The following is a 16,701-nucleotide window of genomic DNA, read 5'->3' on the forward strand; positions in this document are numbered from 1 at the left end:
GTGGGCTAGAACCACATTTAAAAATAAGTAAGAGCAGAGTCCAGGAGCCCAGGGCTTTAATAAGGAGGCTGAATAGCACAGGACCCATGATAACATGATGAGACTTAAGTGTTGCATTTGCACTGAGTCAGAGCCTGGAGGGGAGCCTGCCAGGCATGTTGGAGGGAGAAGGGGACAGAGCAGTTTGCAACTACTTTCTGAATTCTGACATGCTTTACAAAGCTTTGCTCAGGCTTTAGCTTAGCAGAGTGGTGGCTTAAATTGTGTTAGAAATCTTTGCTCTTGAGGAAAAACAAAACCCTCAATTTTAGGCAATTTGTATTTCCCTAAATACTGATCTTCATTAATTGCAGAGCCTCCAAAGAGATCTCTCCTCTGCAACTGCAGTATAAAATTTCCCTTTGAAAGAACTCTCTTGCTCTCCCCTCTGGTGATAATGGACAGTCATACTGACACATGAATTAATAACTGGGAATTTGCTCCTGGATCCTGACCCATTTAAATCAGCTTGTACAGCCTATCTGCCTGGGAGCAACACAGCCCCATCGGAGCTTTGGTGACACCTTCGTGTTGTGCTGACGTGTGTTCGAGAACCGCTCCGATGAACAGGACAGAGCAGCGTTTCATGGCTCACTTCTGATGGGATCAGGCATCTGTACGGTCCTGCTTGTTTTCCATCTTCCTGAGCAGTGTTGATGTTACGGAGATAACGCTGCAGAGCGTGCACCAAATATCATCTTGTGGTTCAAGATACTTTTTCCTTAGCATTTTTGGGAGTCTTGTGAACGGTACTGGTTTTTCTTAGTTTCAACTCCTAGAAACATGAAAAGATGAGAGAATCTCACTTAAAAAAAAAAAAATCTGTTTTAAGTTCTTTTTAAAAAAAAAAAAGAATTCACCTACTACTTAAATTTGCCTGAAGTTTGAGCCAGGATGAGTATTTTAAGGATCAGGAGGGGAGAGGCTGGCATGTTGCACTGGAACACTTGGATTTCAGAGCACAGCAGAGAGTCTGTGATGTGAAAGCTGCGTGCATGCGAAAGGGCTCTTGTAGGTCTGAAGATGGCTTCAGCTGGCGGTGACAGCTAACTTCTTTCAACCTCTTTGGAAAGTCTGCCCTTCAGTCTCTTCTGGTTGTGGCACAGAGGGTAGAGAACGTAGACCCAGCTCACGCAGCGTTGCTTCTGCAGCGTGAAACAGTTGCAAGGGGTGAGGTTCTCCTCTCGCGCACAAAGCAGGAATCGATGCTTCCCCCCCAAAAGTGGGATATAGCAGAAGCATGAGGTTCTTCAGTCACTGATAATTTGCTCCATTAAATTGACCTTTTCCCTGACAGCGTCATCATGCAGCCTTTTCCAAGCAGCAGAGAATTTACTTCACGGGAGGCGGAGGCGGTGCCAGCAGGATAGCCCGCTGGTATTTTTGTGGGTGTGTGTTTGAGACCTTTTGCACTGTCAGGCTGCAGTCTCTCCCCACATATCCTGTGCGGTGAAAGTGCTGAGCTGATTCCTGTTAGGACAAAAGGCTCTTATCAGAAACACATCTGGCCCTGCTTGTGTTGGGTGTGGAGGGAACGAGGGGGTTGAATGAACACCTGCTGCTGCCAGGAGGCAGAATAAAAAATTGTAATAACACCTCCCATCAGAATAAAAAATAATACGTAGTAACATCTCTCCAGTCTGTGCACCTTCCTTCTCACAGACTACATAACCTGAGACATAAGCACGGTGTAAAACTGCTTGGATGTAGCTGTTCCTAGGGTGAAACATGGCAGACTCATAGTTATTCGCTGTGTAATCACACAGCAACGTAAACTGCTGGGGAATAAGGCTGTGCTGAATTAATTGAATTAATTCAGAGATGAGTTTGGTCCACTAATTCCATATCGACTTTGGGCTTTAAATAGCATTAAGGACCCATGTTAAAACTCAATTAAAACTCAGGAACACAGTTTGAACAGGGTAAGGTCACATCTGTGTATGAGGTGGAATAATGTAACTGGTTCCCTTGACATGGGTCTGCATCTCGCATAATCGGAGCAAATTTGAATCTCAGTTTAATCTGATCATTGACTGCCCCTTCTGTGAGGAAGAACAAGGTGGAATTAATGAACCCTGAGGAGGTCTCTGTAGTCTGTGCGGATACAGGGACCAAGTAATTGAACTCATGCTCCCTTGGGAAATACTTGAATATGATGCAAGTAGATGGCTCACACCGTCTAGTGCAGCCCCCAGAAATCTGCAGCAGGTATTTTCGTAGTTAAATTCTCCCGACTTTCTTTCCGCTGTGCAGTGACTCACAAGTAACCTCCTCTTAGAGGCATCACGCACCTAGTGCTGTTACCAGGCATAGTGGTTCCTCTAAACACATTGCGGGACCTATCTTTTTAATTAAATCATTATTGCCATAATTAATAGAGTTTGAAAGGTGCCATTAAGGCAGAGCTTTCTGTGTGGTGTTGGTTGTTAGTTGGGATAGCAGCTGATAGGAATTGGGATTAAGTGCTAGAGGGAGCAGGAGGAGTGTGAGGAGCACCTGTGTCTTGGAGCATATCTTTATACACAAACTTGTGTGCACTCCAGTTGGAATGACATCACGCTTTGGTCATACTTAAAGGTCTCCTCTCCCTATTCAGATTGTATTTTATGAGAACATCTCATCCTTACATGTTTAAGGGTTGAATCAGCAGCAAGAATAGATAAATCTTACAGTCAGTGTTGTGCAAATGACTGTAGTAACTTGAAAACAAAAGTTGTACATGTAGGTGGGAAATAAGCGGTAACAGAGCTATCTCGGAATAGATTGTTGGATGAATTTTTCTCCCACACACTTCAGTGCCTCTTAAACCCGGGAGTTCGTAATACTGTTTCTCTTACTCACTGAATTGCTCTGTCCCAGTGGGGATACCACAAGCACAGAAAACATGACCTTTTTTGAAGAGTCCAAATGGCTGTGGTCATTTGGCTTCTCCTGATGCTACCATTTCTCATTGCCTAGGACGTGCCGACTGCCATTGATCTCTGGCGGTGGCTTCGGGCCCTCCGTTCCTGTGTGCATCCCTGCAGTGAGAATTATTTATAGCTTTCAAGAGCGTAGTGTGGAGGGGGCACACTCTGTTCCTTTTTCCCCTTGTACCTCTTCGGGACCAGTTGCCTTTTCGTTTTTGTTTTATTGGTTTCTTAAAAGGCTGCCAGCTGGATATAGGTAAGTGGGGATTTTCTCTGCTGCAGCCTACAGAGAAGAAGCATCAGTATATAGCCATTTAGTCCTGGCAACTGCTTCCTATTTTTCCGGATGATTCCAGCCAGGTCTTTTTGTGTTTAGCCTGTTGTCAAATGCCATCACAAAGGCTTGGGGTATTAATCCCATCGTCTGTTCAGTGTGTGGAACTGCTGAGTGGGCTGCACAGTGAATGAGAAGCTGTAGGTGCTAGGGAAAAGGGGTATGGTGTGTAGGCGTGTTTGGAGCACATTCAGAATTCATGCCTTTCCCTAGCTGTACTTATTGAATGTAAAAATTTCCTTCTGTGTCTCCAGTGGTCACCAGTAATGGGAATGTGCAAGTGCGAAGGTCTGATGGCGGTGGGAAAGCAGGTGGAACGTGAAACAGGCTGGAGTGATGGAGGGGCGTAGCCCTTCTCTGCATCTGTGGTTGTCTGCGTGCTGTTGCTCCACTGAAGAAGGCTCCAAAAGAGTCATGCATCTTGCTCAGAGCAAACAGAATGGTAGATTCGGCACTTCAGATTGAGGCCAGAATCTAACAAATGGACTAAACCAAACTGACAGCTCCCAAGGTCATGGGCGTTGAATATATAAGGATTCAGCTTTGAGTCTTGCAGCCTGAGTCCATCTCTAGCGAACAGAACGTGTCTGCCACAGAGGAGCTGGCACTTCTTAGATGCTGGCTGCGTGTTACACTTCCTTCTGCGGCAGATCTGGTTTAACAGCGTCTGTGAAACCCAAACTCCCTATCCTGCAGACTGTCTCTCACTAGAGCTGCAGTTCTGCACTGTGGTTCTTCACCAGCAAATTTAGTTTGAGAACTTCCCACTCTGAATGACTTGTGTCTGCCCCCATACTGTGATTATTAAGTAGTTTGTGTGATTGCCCTTTGAACTGGATCTATGATATGGTACAAGGAGAAAAAACTATTTCCCTCAAACCCATCAACCCCCCACTAAGTATTTGTTCTTAAAAATAATGATTTCACAGATCTAATTTAGAATCAGCACAGCTGAGGGGGCCATAATGACTGTCTGTAAATTGGGTGGTAGGAACTTCTTAAACCAGAGCAGCTGCCAAAGGCATCTTAACATGGAGCTTCTGCTGTAACGAGAGACAGCTTGGCAGGCGAGGATCTGCAGCCAAATAGCTGACTCCAGGCTTGTGGCTTCCCACCTGGGTATTCAAATCAGCACTCCTTAGGCCCTGCAAGCTTTTAGATGCCTCCATGCTGAGTGGAGCACCAAGGAGCGGGGAAGGTTTTTGAACGTGAGTAGTCAGGAGGAGAAAGGTGTTGTGTATTGCACATCTCAGAAGCCTGTATTGTTTTTTAGAGGGCTCAGGCAGGATGGGGAGGGAGAGCTTTGTTGCTGGCATATACAGATGTGTTTCCAGCCAGACATTGAGCGTTAGCAGTGCAGAGAAAAATATGTGATTGGGCTTTCAGTGGGAAACAACAGCAAAAAAATCCTTTCCATTTCTTTCAACTGGAAAGTGATGCCAGGAGCTGTTGTTTTAGAGAATAAGAAGTCTGGATTTATAAGCATGTGTGTGAGATACACCTTGGAACGTGGATCAAGAAAATCTACATAGAGAAAATGCATAGCATAGAAAGTAGGTCTCACTGCTGGCTGTCACTGTTCAGGGAAAATCAAGCATGTTGTGGAAATCTCTTTGTTTCTTAAATAAAATAAAAAACGAAGAAAGAAAAGAACATCTGTTTGTGTATAAATAGATGTGTGTGTTTCTGATTTCATAGTGCCCATTACAGTATATGCCAATTTTTCTGGAGTGCCAGAAGGGAAGGAACATCTCCAGAAAAGGTTGAGGTTACAACACCCAGATAAAACCTGCCTGTGCTACCTTTATAAAGATGAAGTCAGCTTAGTCTTGCAGAGAGCAAATGCACTGGTGAACTTGAGGTAGTTGCCAGACCTTTCTCACTTCTTTTTATACGATTTGCCAAATCCTTAGCTAGCTGGAGGGTGAATATTAAGACAGGCAGCAGCACTGAAAGCTAAGCAGTGGTATGTTGAAAAGTTCTGCTTGGGCAGGAGATAATTAATGTGATTTTTTTTTTTTTTTTTTTTGCAGTGACTGCCTTAGATACCCTAAAGCACTGGCTTGAGCTGGAAGGAAGGGCACCTCTGAAAGGATGCTGCTGTCCCCTGGGAGTGGGCTGGAATAGTGTCCAGTGAGCCCCGAACACAAAGCCGATGGGTTTGGTTTTGTTGTTTATTAAAGACAGGCCTTTGTAGAGCAGTAACGGAAAATCCTATTTCTGTACCAATAAAAACTTTGCTCCCATGGTTGCTGTTATTGGCAAGCTTAGTCACTTTGGTGTTTATGGAAAAGTATTTACTGGGAAGGGCTGGATGGTTAGCAAGCTTCATCTGCTTTCATTTTGTTTTGATGGCCCACATGTTGCTGTGGGACCTTCTGTTTCATCCCTGTACCCCGTCCACAGTCCATCCTTCCAGGCTGGTATCCCTCTTCTGCAGCGTGGACAGCCAATGCCCCTGCTGTTTGCTGTAGCAAGGTAGAGCATTGCCTGGGTCTGGCTTGGACTCTTCTTTTTGGCTTGTGGGGGCATCAGCTTTGTGTTGGTTCCTACTTTACCACACAGGATGCTGAAACAATGCAGTGTGTGTTTTATAGCAGTCAGGCTAGACCTAGTTGGCATGTGGGGTATCAGCCAGCTGATAATAATAAAGAACTTGAGTGCTGCAGAAGGATTAAAAGAAGCTTCTCTAATAAATGCAATTATACAAACATGCTTGAGCTATGTGTCCTATTTAATTCTTGCCCAAGAAAAGCGGCATTCCTCAGGGCACTGCTTTTGTCTGAGTGAAAGAGATATCCAAGTGCCTCAGGCATCCTCTCTGAATCCAGAGTGGCTCTTCTGTGCCCTGGGTGGCAACTAATATTGGGCTTCAGATTCCTCTGAAGAACAGTTAATTCCTCCAGGACTGTCTCAATTCTTTTGCCAGGCAGTGGCTTTATAGCTGCCAGAGTCCTCGCTGCCATCCAGACCTCACAGGCAGCTTTCATTGCTGGATGTGGCTCCCTGCCTGCATGCCCCATGGCATTGTGTTTGCCCACAGAGGTGCTTCTGCTCTGTGGTTAAGGAGCCTTTTGCGTACGTTCTTGCAATTGGGGATCTTCCAGTGGGGCTTTGCCACTTCTGGAGAATACCTTGACACCAAGAAGGGCACCAGGCTAAACACCATGACAGGCTGTACTTGTTCTTTTGTCAGGGCAGTTTTAAATCACGCCTTTAATGTTTTGTTCTCTCTTGCTGGTGAGTGAATTTTCCGGCTCTGCCTTTCATGTGAACAGGACTCACGATGGAGAGAACATCTTAGAGGCTGTTACAGAGCTGCTTGCCGTTAACCCAGGCAGCACCCGAGAAATACTCGCTGGAGCTAATGCGTTGGTACCCCAGCTCTGGGAAGTAGGACCGTTAGCTGGAAACATGCAGCAGCCTCCCCAGTGCGGAGGAGGCAGGAGGCAGTTGATTAGTGCAGATGTGTGTGGGTGTAAGAAACGCGGTCCAGATCCATCCACAGGCTTGCTGGTTGTCGGGCGTAGCTTTGACTTTGCTTTTCTGTGAGGCAGCAGTTGGGCAGGCGTAGGGGTGCATCCCTAGGGCTGGACTGATGGAAGGGGACAACCTGGGAAGGGCAGGGACCTCCCGGAGATTGCTTTATGTGACACAGGGAGAGCACGTTTGTGCTGCCCCAGAGTCGGGTCACTTAACAAATGACCAGTGTTAGTGGGCCAAGGATGTTAAACCTTGAATGTCTCTCTTCTCTCAAAGCTCTGTCTCCCCACTTTTAAGCGTATTTAGTCTGAAATCACTGCTCGTCTGTAGAAGCTGAGGTTTTAACAAAACCAGTAAATATTCCAAGGTTCCTGGTAAGGTGCAAGGTGAAGGATTAAATGGTCCAGAAAAGCTGCTCTTTGACTTTCCCAGCTCCTTGCCCCTCAGTGCATACATTCCCTTAGGTATCTCATAAGGTTACTTGTGTGCAGAGAGCAACTGTGCTCTTGCTCATAAGCACCATATGTTTAATTCAGTGTGTGCTTGTCAAAGTACATTAAAAATGCAGGTAGCACTTGCTACGTGTGAGCCAGCTCTTGTAAGCGAGGCACCGTCACAGGGTAATGTTACAGACTTGACACAAATGGAGCCTGCTGGCTCTTGGAAGTGTCCCGGTTACCTGGAGTGTCCTGCTGGGCTGGCATTGCCTTCGAAACACGTGCTGTAAGATCCCAAGGAAACATGGGGCAGGGAGGATGTGCCACAACTGGTGATTATCTGGTGTGGTTTTGCTGCTGTGTGGTTCTCTCTTGTCCACGTTCATCTCTATCCAGTTGTATCTCGTCCTATGTTTAGATCCAGTCCTGAAGATCTCCCTGGCATCGGTGGGAATATGAAGGCTTGCAGACACCTCAGCAAGGTTAAGGTCTTTTGTAAAATCACTAGACTAGAGGTTGTATTTGTGTGCACAGCACCTTGCACAGACAGGTCCTAATTTCTCAGTTTGGTTCAGCACCCATCTGTGCAGTCTTCCTAAGGGGAATTCACGTCCCGTCAAGTGCAACAGCGGTGTTTCAAAACTGTGGCAGTGGAACGGGAAGCCTCCGTGAGCACCTTGTTTTTAGAAAAGAGACTCAAATCAGTATTTGGCAGCAAGGCTGCATTAAGTAAGGTTGAGGCAGTAGTGTGAAATTCATAAACAGAACTGAAAGGGTGAGGGTAGACATTGCTGGGATATGAGAGGGAAAACGGCTTAACTCTTGAAAAGTACGTTGGGCTTGTACGGCACTGGGAATGCTGGTGATACCAGGTGAAGTGCCCAGTGGGCTGCCGGTACGCCGTGTGGAACGGGCAGGCATTAGAACTGGAGGCAGCTGCTCCCTTCCCGTCGGCAGGACAAGACCTCTGTTCATCAGTGCTCATCTCCTCCTGACATTTCACTTTGTGCTCTTTCCATCTCGAAGACTGTAACGATGTGCGTTTCTCAGGCCCTGGCTGACAGTTGCTGTAACTACCGTTAATGCTGAGGGCAGGTCCTGGTTTCGCCTTATTTCTATCGACCAGCCAACTGAATTTTGTTTTCTTGCCTTTCAGTCCTTTCAAGGAAGCCAAGGACGAGCATACCTCTTCAATTCAGTGTGAGTATATATATAACTTCGTCACCTCTGCATCTCTTAGGACAGATTTAAGAAAACCCTCACGAAGAAGAAAACAAAAGGATAGTCTTCCTTTAGAAAACCTCTGCCTAAGAGTTGGGAGCTTGCTGAAGATGGTTGGAGAAAGAGGCAGGAAATAACACTGATTCATATTTGATTTTATGTTGAGGTTTCAGATAAGCAGCTAGGAAAAGGTGGTTTTTTCGTCATTGAGATTGAGAAATAAGAGCTAACAGATGAGTCATTCTCTTCTCAGAGAATGTAGTTAGACCGGAGTCAAAGTTTTGTAAATGTAGAGAATAAATGATACCTAAATACGAACTTACTTTTTAGACCTAGCATAAAAATTAAGTATAATTTTCCCAATAACTGAAAATAGTTTTGGTGAGATCACTGCTGGGATGTCTTTCAGAAGAACTGCTGATTTCAGTTACATTTTTCAAATTTCCATTTGGGAAAGTAAGAGTACTATTTTATCAATTTGAAAATGAAAATCTTTCTCAAATGCATAATTAGTGCAGTTTACTAGAATGCTATTAATCTTCTGTTCAAAGCTTTATAGAATTTTTAGTTGAATAAAAATTCTGTTTTACCTTTTCATTCTGTTCGGGAACTGCAAGAGATCGTTGTTTCGGGCCCAGCCGTGGTACTCGGTATCCTGAACCTCCTGCTTACGTTTTCAAATACTGCAGTAAAATTGCTGTCAGCTTCATTGTAGCATCTTGCTGTGGAAAGACATACTAATAGGGAGCATCTCTCCTTTTCCCCCAGAGTTAATGTGGGTTGTGGCCCTGCAGAGGAGCGGGTGTTATTAACAGGATTACATGCGGTTGCAGATATTTACTGTGAAAACTGCAAAACCACACTGGGTTGGAAATACGTGAGTACTGGTATCGTTTCTTTTTCCTGTGGACATCTTTGTTCCAGCCCTTTCTGAAGGCATGTGTATGGTATTGTGGTGTGGTGGAAAGACCGTTAACTTGGGAACCAGAAATGCGGGTTCTGGTCTTTTTTCCTTCCTGCGTTTCCATTTTCCCTCCTGTCTTGTGTTTGTTGCATCCATTCAGAGCAGGAGCTCTTTGTGGCTGATGTATTTTTCACTGAGAATTTACACTGTGGGCCTGATTTTGGTGGGTGTCCCTTAGCGATACTTAACATAAATGAGGATAACTTCAATCAGTCTTGTGGTTCATATTGTCTTTTTTCCCAGACGATGTCAGAATAATAGAATGATCCATATGTTGTTAATCCTGTGTCCTTCCCACTGGAAATGCTATTGAACATGAGTTTATCTGTTTGCTGCCTCTTGCTCTTCATAAATTCAATTACCTTCAAATAAAGGCTTATGCTACGTCCTAATTTCTGCTTCAGGAGGCACGCAGCGTACTTGTTTGTCAAAACATTTTGACCAATGTCTAAACAAAACATATACTGTATCTGTGGCCTCTGGACAGAAATATTCTTTAATAAATCAGTTGAAAGGCTATAAAAGTAAAGCATCAAAAATTGATGCGGTAGGAATTCATGCAGAAACACAGCATGGATCTCACAAATGGAGAAGGACACTAAGTACATAAATTGAGTTTATTGTAAAAACAAAATACAAAATTCCGTAAACATAGCAGTAAGCCCAAGCCTCTCCAGCAATAGAATTACAGCATTTCAGATGCATTACATGCATGCAAACAGCATGCCCGAGCAGAGCTGCACCGCTTCTGAGGATGCAGCCTCGGTAACGGGAGTCCCTCCTGGTTAGGGATCCCACAGATGTCCTTACTTCTTCAGTTCTTCAGAGTTGAAGCACCGTGTATTTCTGTAGCTGCAAGCACGCGGCTGTGTAGAGTGGGTCCTTCTCGTCCCTCGGTGTCCGTTCACTCCATTTCCACATGAAGTTTACCATAATCCATCTCGTTCCCGATGGCAGTGCTTTTACAGCATGTTTCATCAGAGGACCTCTGCATTCTTTAACAAACATTAATAAATTCTCAGACCACCCTAGAGAGAGGTGGATTTTATCACCGATGATTCCTAAAGCGTAGTTCAAGGAGCAGTTGCCGTTGGCCTACAGAAAGCTGCACGTTTACATGGTGCCGATTGTTCTTTTTTCCCAGCATGTAAAGACAGCTAGAAGCAGGATTTAAGATTCTTCCAATGTAATTTTCCTGAAAGCCAACAGGAGGACCTGCAGTTTGACTGTTTTACTCTGTAGGCAAGGCTAAGACTCGTACCAGCGTTCCCGGATCTGATCTGCAACTGCGACTTTACCTTCAGATATCATCTTGATCGCATTCTTTCTCCTTTTTTTTGTAGGAACACGCTTTTGAAAGCAGCCAGAAGTATAAAGAAGGCAAATACATCATTGAACTAGCTCACATGATCAAGGATAATGGCTGGGATTGAATGGGAAGAGCCCAGCCCTACCAGCGTGTGAGAGAATGCCATCCAACCGAACATTATATCCAAGAGTGAGAGAGTGACTGAACGCTTGGTTCCATGCATTTAGAGGCTCTGCGATTTGGGAGCATCTTCACACCCTTCTCCATCCTTATTGGTGACTGGCCTCTAAATTTCTGTCTCTCTGTCTCTTTGCTTTGTATCTGTTTGTGAGTTGACCCTGGCTGCTTCTCTCTCTGTTCTGGCGTTGGCTAAGAGAATGCACCGAATGCCCGACAGCCATTCCATGTTGACGAATGTTTAAGTACAAACTGAAGTTGGCTCTGTGGTGGCATTTTATCAGAAGGTCTCAGTGCGGGAGGAAGACCTGAGTTTTGGGCAGGAGAAGGTGATAGGGGGTGGGGAGTGGGCCCGAAGGGAAGTCATCAGAAGTTGAAACTGTACTTCTCCTTTAAGTCCTGGTTAACCAAGGCTTGAAACTGTCTACTTGTCTAAATGGACAGAAAAATACCTCACGGCTGCGTTCTCTCCGAATCGTAAAACCGCTGCTCCATCGGTGGAGCTTCAGTCTAAGCTGGCTGAGCACCAGTTCCCCCCGCAAGCTAATCGCAATTCTGTGTTTTGTTTGCCATTTATGAACTTCTTGTTTGGGGGGGAGGACCTGAAGGCTGGAGAGATTCCCTGCCTCTCCTTTTTCTCGCTGTTTCAGGGTAGGTAGGCCAAACGTCCCAACAGAGCACAGCTGTGGGGAGTGTCCTCACAGCTGGAGAAACCAAATCCTGACTCTTGAGCCCTTCAGAGAGGAGGAGAAAACCACTTAAGGCACAAGGGGGCCGGAGCTGCAGCTTAGAAGATATGACAAGGGGGGAAAAAAAAAAGGCACGTGCTAGGCAAGAAAGAGGAAATAACGTAGAGGGGGATGGGGACAAACTTAGTAATGCAGGGTACCCCTTGATTTCCCGGCCTCCACTGAGCGTCTTTGGGGGTCTTTTACCGGTCCTTCACAAGCGCGAGTAGGAAAATGCTGTTACAGAATCTTTTTCTTAAATCCCAGCTCTTGGAGCCTGGCGGAGAAATGGTGTGAGAGTGGGGAGAGGAGGGAGCAGAGGAGCCTGGCGGGTGGGGGAGTATTCCACAGGTGTTTATTTCAAGCCATGAGGTATCCTCCCCAAAACCTTCCCCCCTTTTCCCACTCCCAGAAGCCTGTTGCAGGCACAGGGGGAATGGGAAAGAAAAAAGAAATTAAACAACTTCCCCCTACCCCTGAAATTGTCTATGCCTTGGAGTTTAAAGGGGTGGGGTAGATGTGGGCATCATAACTGCAAGGGACAAGTCCTTCCCATTTTAATTTTTTCATTTTAATTAGTGTGGACCTTCCCGAGGTGGTTGGTGGGGAAGGGGCGTCGTGTGTGAGAGGGGAGCTGCGTTAGACATAAATGACAATGTGAAGTTTGCTCTGCAACAGTCCAGCCAGTATCTGGTGCATAACTCAAGACTATTTAACCAAATTAGTTTTATCTCTCTGAGTGAATTTTCTTTTCGTTTGTGGAATTCTTTCAAGTAGGTTAATCCATTGGGGGAAATCTTTGTTAATCCAGAAGGAAGGAGTATTGTGCAGGGGTTTGTAACTCCTTATGAAACTGAAGCTTTGGAGCTGTAATCCGTTGTCGCTTGCCCCCACCCCCAGGAGACTCTCAGTTAGCTGTGGGGATCAGGACGGAGGGCTGGTGGTGAGAAAGCAATTTGCTGTTAAATGAAGGGGATGTGAGCAGAGATGCTACTTATGGGTCAGGGTGGAACTTAAGTGTTGGGTCCTTGGGCTGAAACCCCGACCTGATGGCTCATCTAAGCAAAGGCTGTTTTTTCTCTTGAACCACTATTCTTTACAACCTTGGAGAGAGAAGTGAGATGGAGGCTGGCCGCAGCTCCTGCAATGGATGGAGTTGGCTCGGTTTGTGGCTAGCCTGTTAGGAAGTGGCTTTCTGCTGTGGCTGTGTGACAGTTGCTTCAGCTTTCGTTTCTGATCATCTCTGCTTCCATCATCCACATTCCCTTCAGTGGTAAAAATCTAGCGGAAATCAAAAATTCTGCAGTACCTGCTATCTTGTTGACTTTGGCACCGACCTGGTCCCATTTTCCTGTCCTTTGGTTGGTGATCCATGACAATTTATTGGGTTTCGACTAGTGGGAAGTAATTTGCATTCTTTGAAGAGCTCTTCAGGTCTCCCCAGATACGTAGCCTTTAAAGGGGTCTGGTTGGAACTGGGAGAAGTAAGGGATAACCCCAGGTCACTAATATGAGGTTGAGAAAAAGAGCACACGGGCTTACGGTTTTATGTTGGTATTTAGAGTGATTGCCTATAAAAAAAAAGATATAAAAGGTAAGCCTGTCTAGAGGACTGCTCTGAGAAATAAGAACAGTTACTACAGAGAGCTACCAGATGTAAATGTTTTTATCCATATATTTGGGACAAGAAAGGATGATGATCCATCAGATCGGGCTGGTTTTAACTGTTCACAGGGGTTACGCTTTTAATGGCAACCACTCTCAGCTTGAATACGGCAAGATCTTAATCTGGTTTTAATTGGTTTTGTCCCATCAGCATCCACAGAGTCACACTTGCTGAGAATCTGGCCTCAAGCCCTGATAGGAAGAAAGTATGTGTGCCTGTAAACGTCCCCAACACCCAGAGAATGACCTATAGAGTGACTTTAATACACTGTATAGGGAGATGAGGAAAAACGGGCTTGCGAGGCTCATTGCCGTTTGTTCTCTGCTATGTGTCCATTAAATATGAAGTACTTCTTAGTCTGCTGCTAACTCATCTGTGACTTGCTGTATTAAGACACATGACAGTATTGGGAGCTGGTGACCAGACAGGATGATCAGATCTGTATGCTAGTGGCTACCACAGTCGGCGCAGGCTACACTGATGGCTCGTAGAGTGATATATTCAGAGCATAACCAAAGAACCTCATTCTCTGCATCCCTCTGGTCGTGTGAGTGGACTGTAGCCAGTTCGTTAGCAACTGGGGTGAGCAAGGTGGGACGTTGTTTCTGAGCTGGAGGTGTGGCCCACGGAAACTGCCTCCTTGGGCAGGCATTGCCTGAACGCAGAGCACCGAGTGCCCGTGGTGCTGCTTTCCGGGGGTGACATCCTCGAGAAAACACGAACAGCAGCGAGTTTTGCTCTTTTTATGTGGCAGCCTCGTCTCTGGCAAGCTGCGTGCACCCTTGAGTTTACATCACCGCCGTCTACCCCAAAGCTCAGGCTTGAGTAAGTTTTAAAGTGTTTTGCTCTGGTGGATTATCTGGTGTGAAATCCTGATCCCTGTAATAAATATTCAGATGATAATATATACAAAGCAGAAAAGAACCATTATCTTGTGAAATATACTTTTGTAAATAATATTTAATTTTTTTAAAAAAATAATATATTTGGTGCTGTTTTCTCAGAGCCCCTCCCTGAGAGCACTTTTTTGTTGTTTATAAATGATACCGATCCTTCTGTATTTGTTGGAAAATATGTTTAAAGGGAAACAAAAATCATAATATACGTTGTCCTCTTAAGTCGATCCATTTTTCCTCTGGACGTGGCAGGAGAGGGGAGTCACTCCTGCTTCCATCCGGCAGGATTCATCTCCGGCGCAGGCGGGGGCCGGGGTACGGACGGGAGCCCGTGGTCCGGGCAGGTACTGGTGTGTGGGACGGGAGGTAGCTCCAGGCACTCGGGCAGCGCTCCGATGTCTGGAGTTACATGCTGAAACACCTTCACTCCGTGCCGGAGGTCCCGTCCGGCAGCCTGAGCCCCGTGTCAGCTCACGCTCCCACGGTGAGTCCCACAAAAGCCGGTGGGGCTCTGTCTGGGCACGACTTTCCTGAGGAGATCTGGTTTGTAGCATCCGGGCCTGAAATTTTTCTCTTGCACCAGTATTGGCTGGAGTGAAGTAGATACCGAGACTTAGAAATCAGGATTGAATATAAGCTGCAACCTCTGAATCGCTGTTTCCAGTTGCTTGGGGGCAGCAGGGGTGGAGGAGTATAGGATTTCTAATTAGTCATTGTTTTTAAACTAAAACATCAGTCTTTGGACATGGATCCTGGTTTTCTTTTGGTTGTTTTGTTGTTGTTTGTTGTTGGTTTGTTTGGTTTTTAAACCAGGCTGCTACATGACAAATTAGAGTAAAAGTTTACCTCTCTGGCAGTAAAGTTAATTTTCTTTTGTTTTCCTTTGTGTCTTTAACCGCCCCCCTTCTACCCCTTCTTCATTCTTAATTCATTGGGTCTCTTGTTTATCCCAAAGTGGACCAACAGCACAAACCGCTGGACTGTGTTTTGCTGAGCAAGGAGCTGTTTTCAGTGCTGAATAACTGTTGCACGCTCTTTAATTCTCTGTTCTTGGTGCACACGATTTAAAAATCCACAGGAAAAAAAACCCTGCGAATGAAATCTGTTGTTCTTGTGATGATCAAGTGAGAATTTTCTCTGTATGCGTTTTTCTAACTGGTACGTGAGAGTGTGTCAATCATGCGTTTCGCTGCACTTCCTTGTTTGGGGAGGAGCATCGTGCTTCCGTGTGAACCAGTTCTTGGATGAAGAGGTGACACCCAAACACCCGGTTGGGGAAACAGATTGGCGAGAACCAGAGCTCAGCTCGGTGGGAAGGAGCTCTTCTCACCAGGTGAGAGGCCTCAGAAATTAAATGCTCAGAAACAATGACGTTAGACATAGATTCTGCAGAATCCTGTTTAAAAAGAATAAGCAGAAGAGGGGGAACAAAATCATCTTGAATTCAGAAAAAAAATGAACATATTTAAATGCAAGCAGAATGGCATTGTGTAAGGTACAACCACAAATAAGCTATTCTCATAGTTACGAACTGTATGTCTCCTTTGTTTTGTTTTTCATAAGGAAATGGGAATGCTTTCCCTGCTGACAAAACTAAAGGACAATATTTCCGATACCAGCCTGTCTATTGATGCTCTTGTGTTTACAAATTGTGTATACTTTTATTTCTTCGATCTTATTTTAATTTTATTTTTTGGCATATTCTTTCAGGTCATTTGCTTCAGTAATAAATGCAATTGTTTGTTTTCAAATAATTGGTTTTCACCTTTTCATGTATTTGTACATTGTATATAGTTCTTCAGTATTAGAGGGAGGCGTATTGTTTGTCATATTTACAATATGTGTTGGTGCTCATTTGAGAAAATAAAATTTTCAAGTACTAAAACTGCTGGTCCATGTTTCTGTTTTAATCTCCTATACCGTGTGCGAATTGGAGGCAGCAAAATTTGGTTCTTCAAGAAATATGTTACATTTAGCTTGAAAATAGTCAGATTATCCTCTTTTCTGACACCTGCCGGTCCGGAGCAGTCGCCTGGTGTGCACTTGAATCACTGCAGCACGTAGAGACTGTGGTCACGGGCGAGGATCCCGTCGGGCAGAGCAAAAGGATGATCCGTAGCCCCCGAAGCCTGCGATGTAGTACAAGAGGGAACCCCAAATGGACCAGGAGACAGTGCTGACGCCTGGCACCGTCGTACCATACCCGAGTGCCTTTCCCTAAACCAGAGCAGCGAGGGAAGCACATACTTTGTTTTGTGAGGAATTACACGACTTTAAGGTGTTTTTCAAGCAGCAACAATAACGAGAAACCCATGAAATAAACCCCCCTAATTCTCGTTAAATCGTTTCCCATGGATGAAGGGTTTTGTCAGCACCGTTACGTAGCAGTGCCTACAGCGGTAGAATGGTCACGACATTCCCAGCGGCCAGAAAACCACCCCGGGGTTTTTAAGTTTTGCTTGTTGGTAGAGTTCACTGTGCAGCTCCGCGTCTTGTAACGTCGTATTGTGGTGACTGTAGGAGATGCCTGTTACTCAC

General features: G+C 45.3%; 1 protein-coding gene across 2 annotated transcripts in view; it reads left to right on the top strand.

The window, feature by feature from the left end:
* The window catches only part of YPEL2 (yippee like 2), a 32,719-nt gene extending 16,671 nt beyond the window's left edge, over window positions 1–16,048 (top strand). For both annotated transcript variants that reach the window (XM_019471815.1, XM_009278208.2), the window contains 3 exons: window positions 8,359–8,402; window positions 9,192–9,300; window positions 10,731–16,048. In XM_019471815.1, the coding sequence (XP_019327360.1) occupies window positions 8,359–8,402; window positions 9,192–9,300; window positions 10,731–10,820 (243 nt within the window). In that variant the 3' untranslated portion in view covers window positions 10,821–16,048. The remainder of the gene's footprint in view (window positions 1–8,358; window positions 8,403–9,191; window positions 9,301–10,730) is intronic.
* Window positions 16,049–16,701: the final 653 nt, after the last annotated feature.

The sequence above is a fragment of the Aptenodytes forsteri genome, unplaced genomic scaffold (assembly GCF_000699145.1).
Source record: "Aptenodytes forsteri isolate BGI_AS27 unplaced genomic scaffold, ASM69914v1 Scaffold66, whole genome shotgun sequence".
In the NCBI taxonomy this organism is placed as follows: domain Eukaryota; kingdom Metazoa; phylum Chordata; class Aves; order Sphenisciformes; family Spheniscidae; genus Aptenodytes; species Aptenodytes forsteri.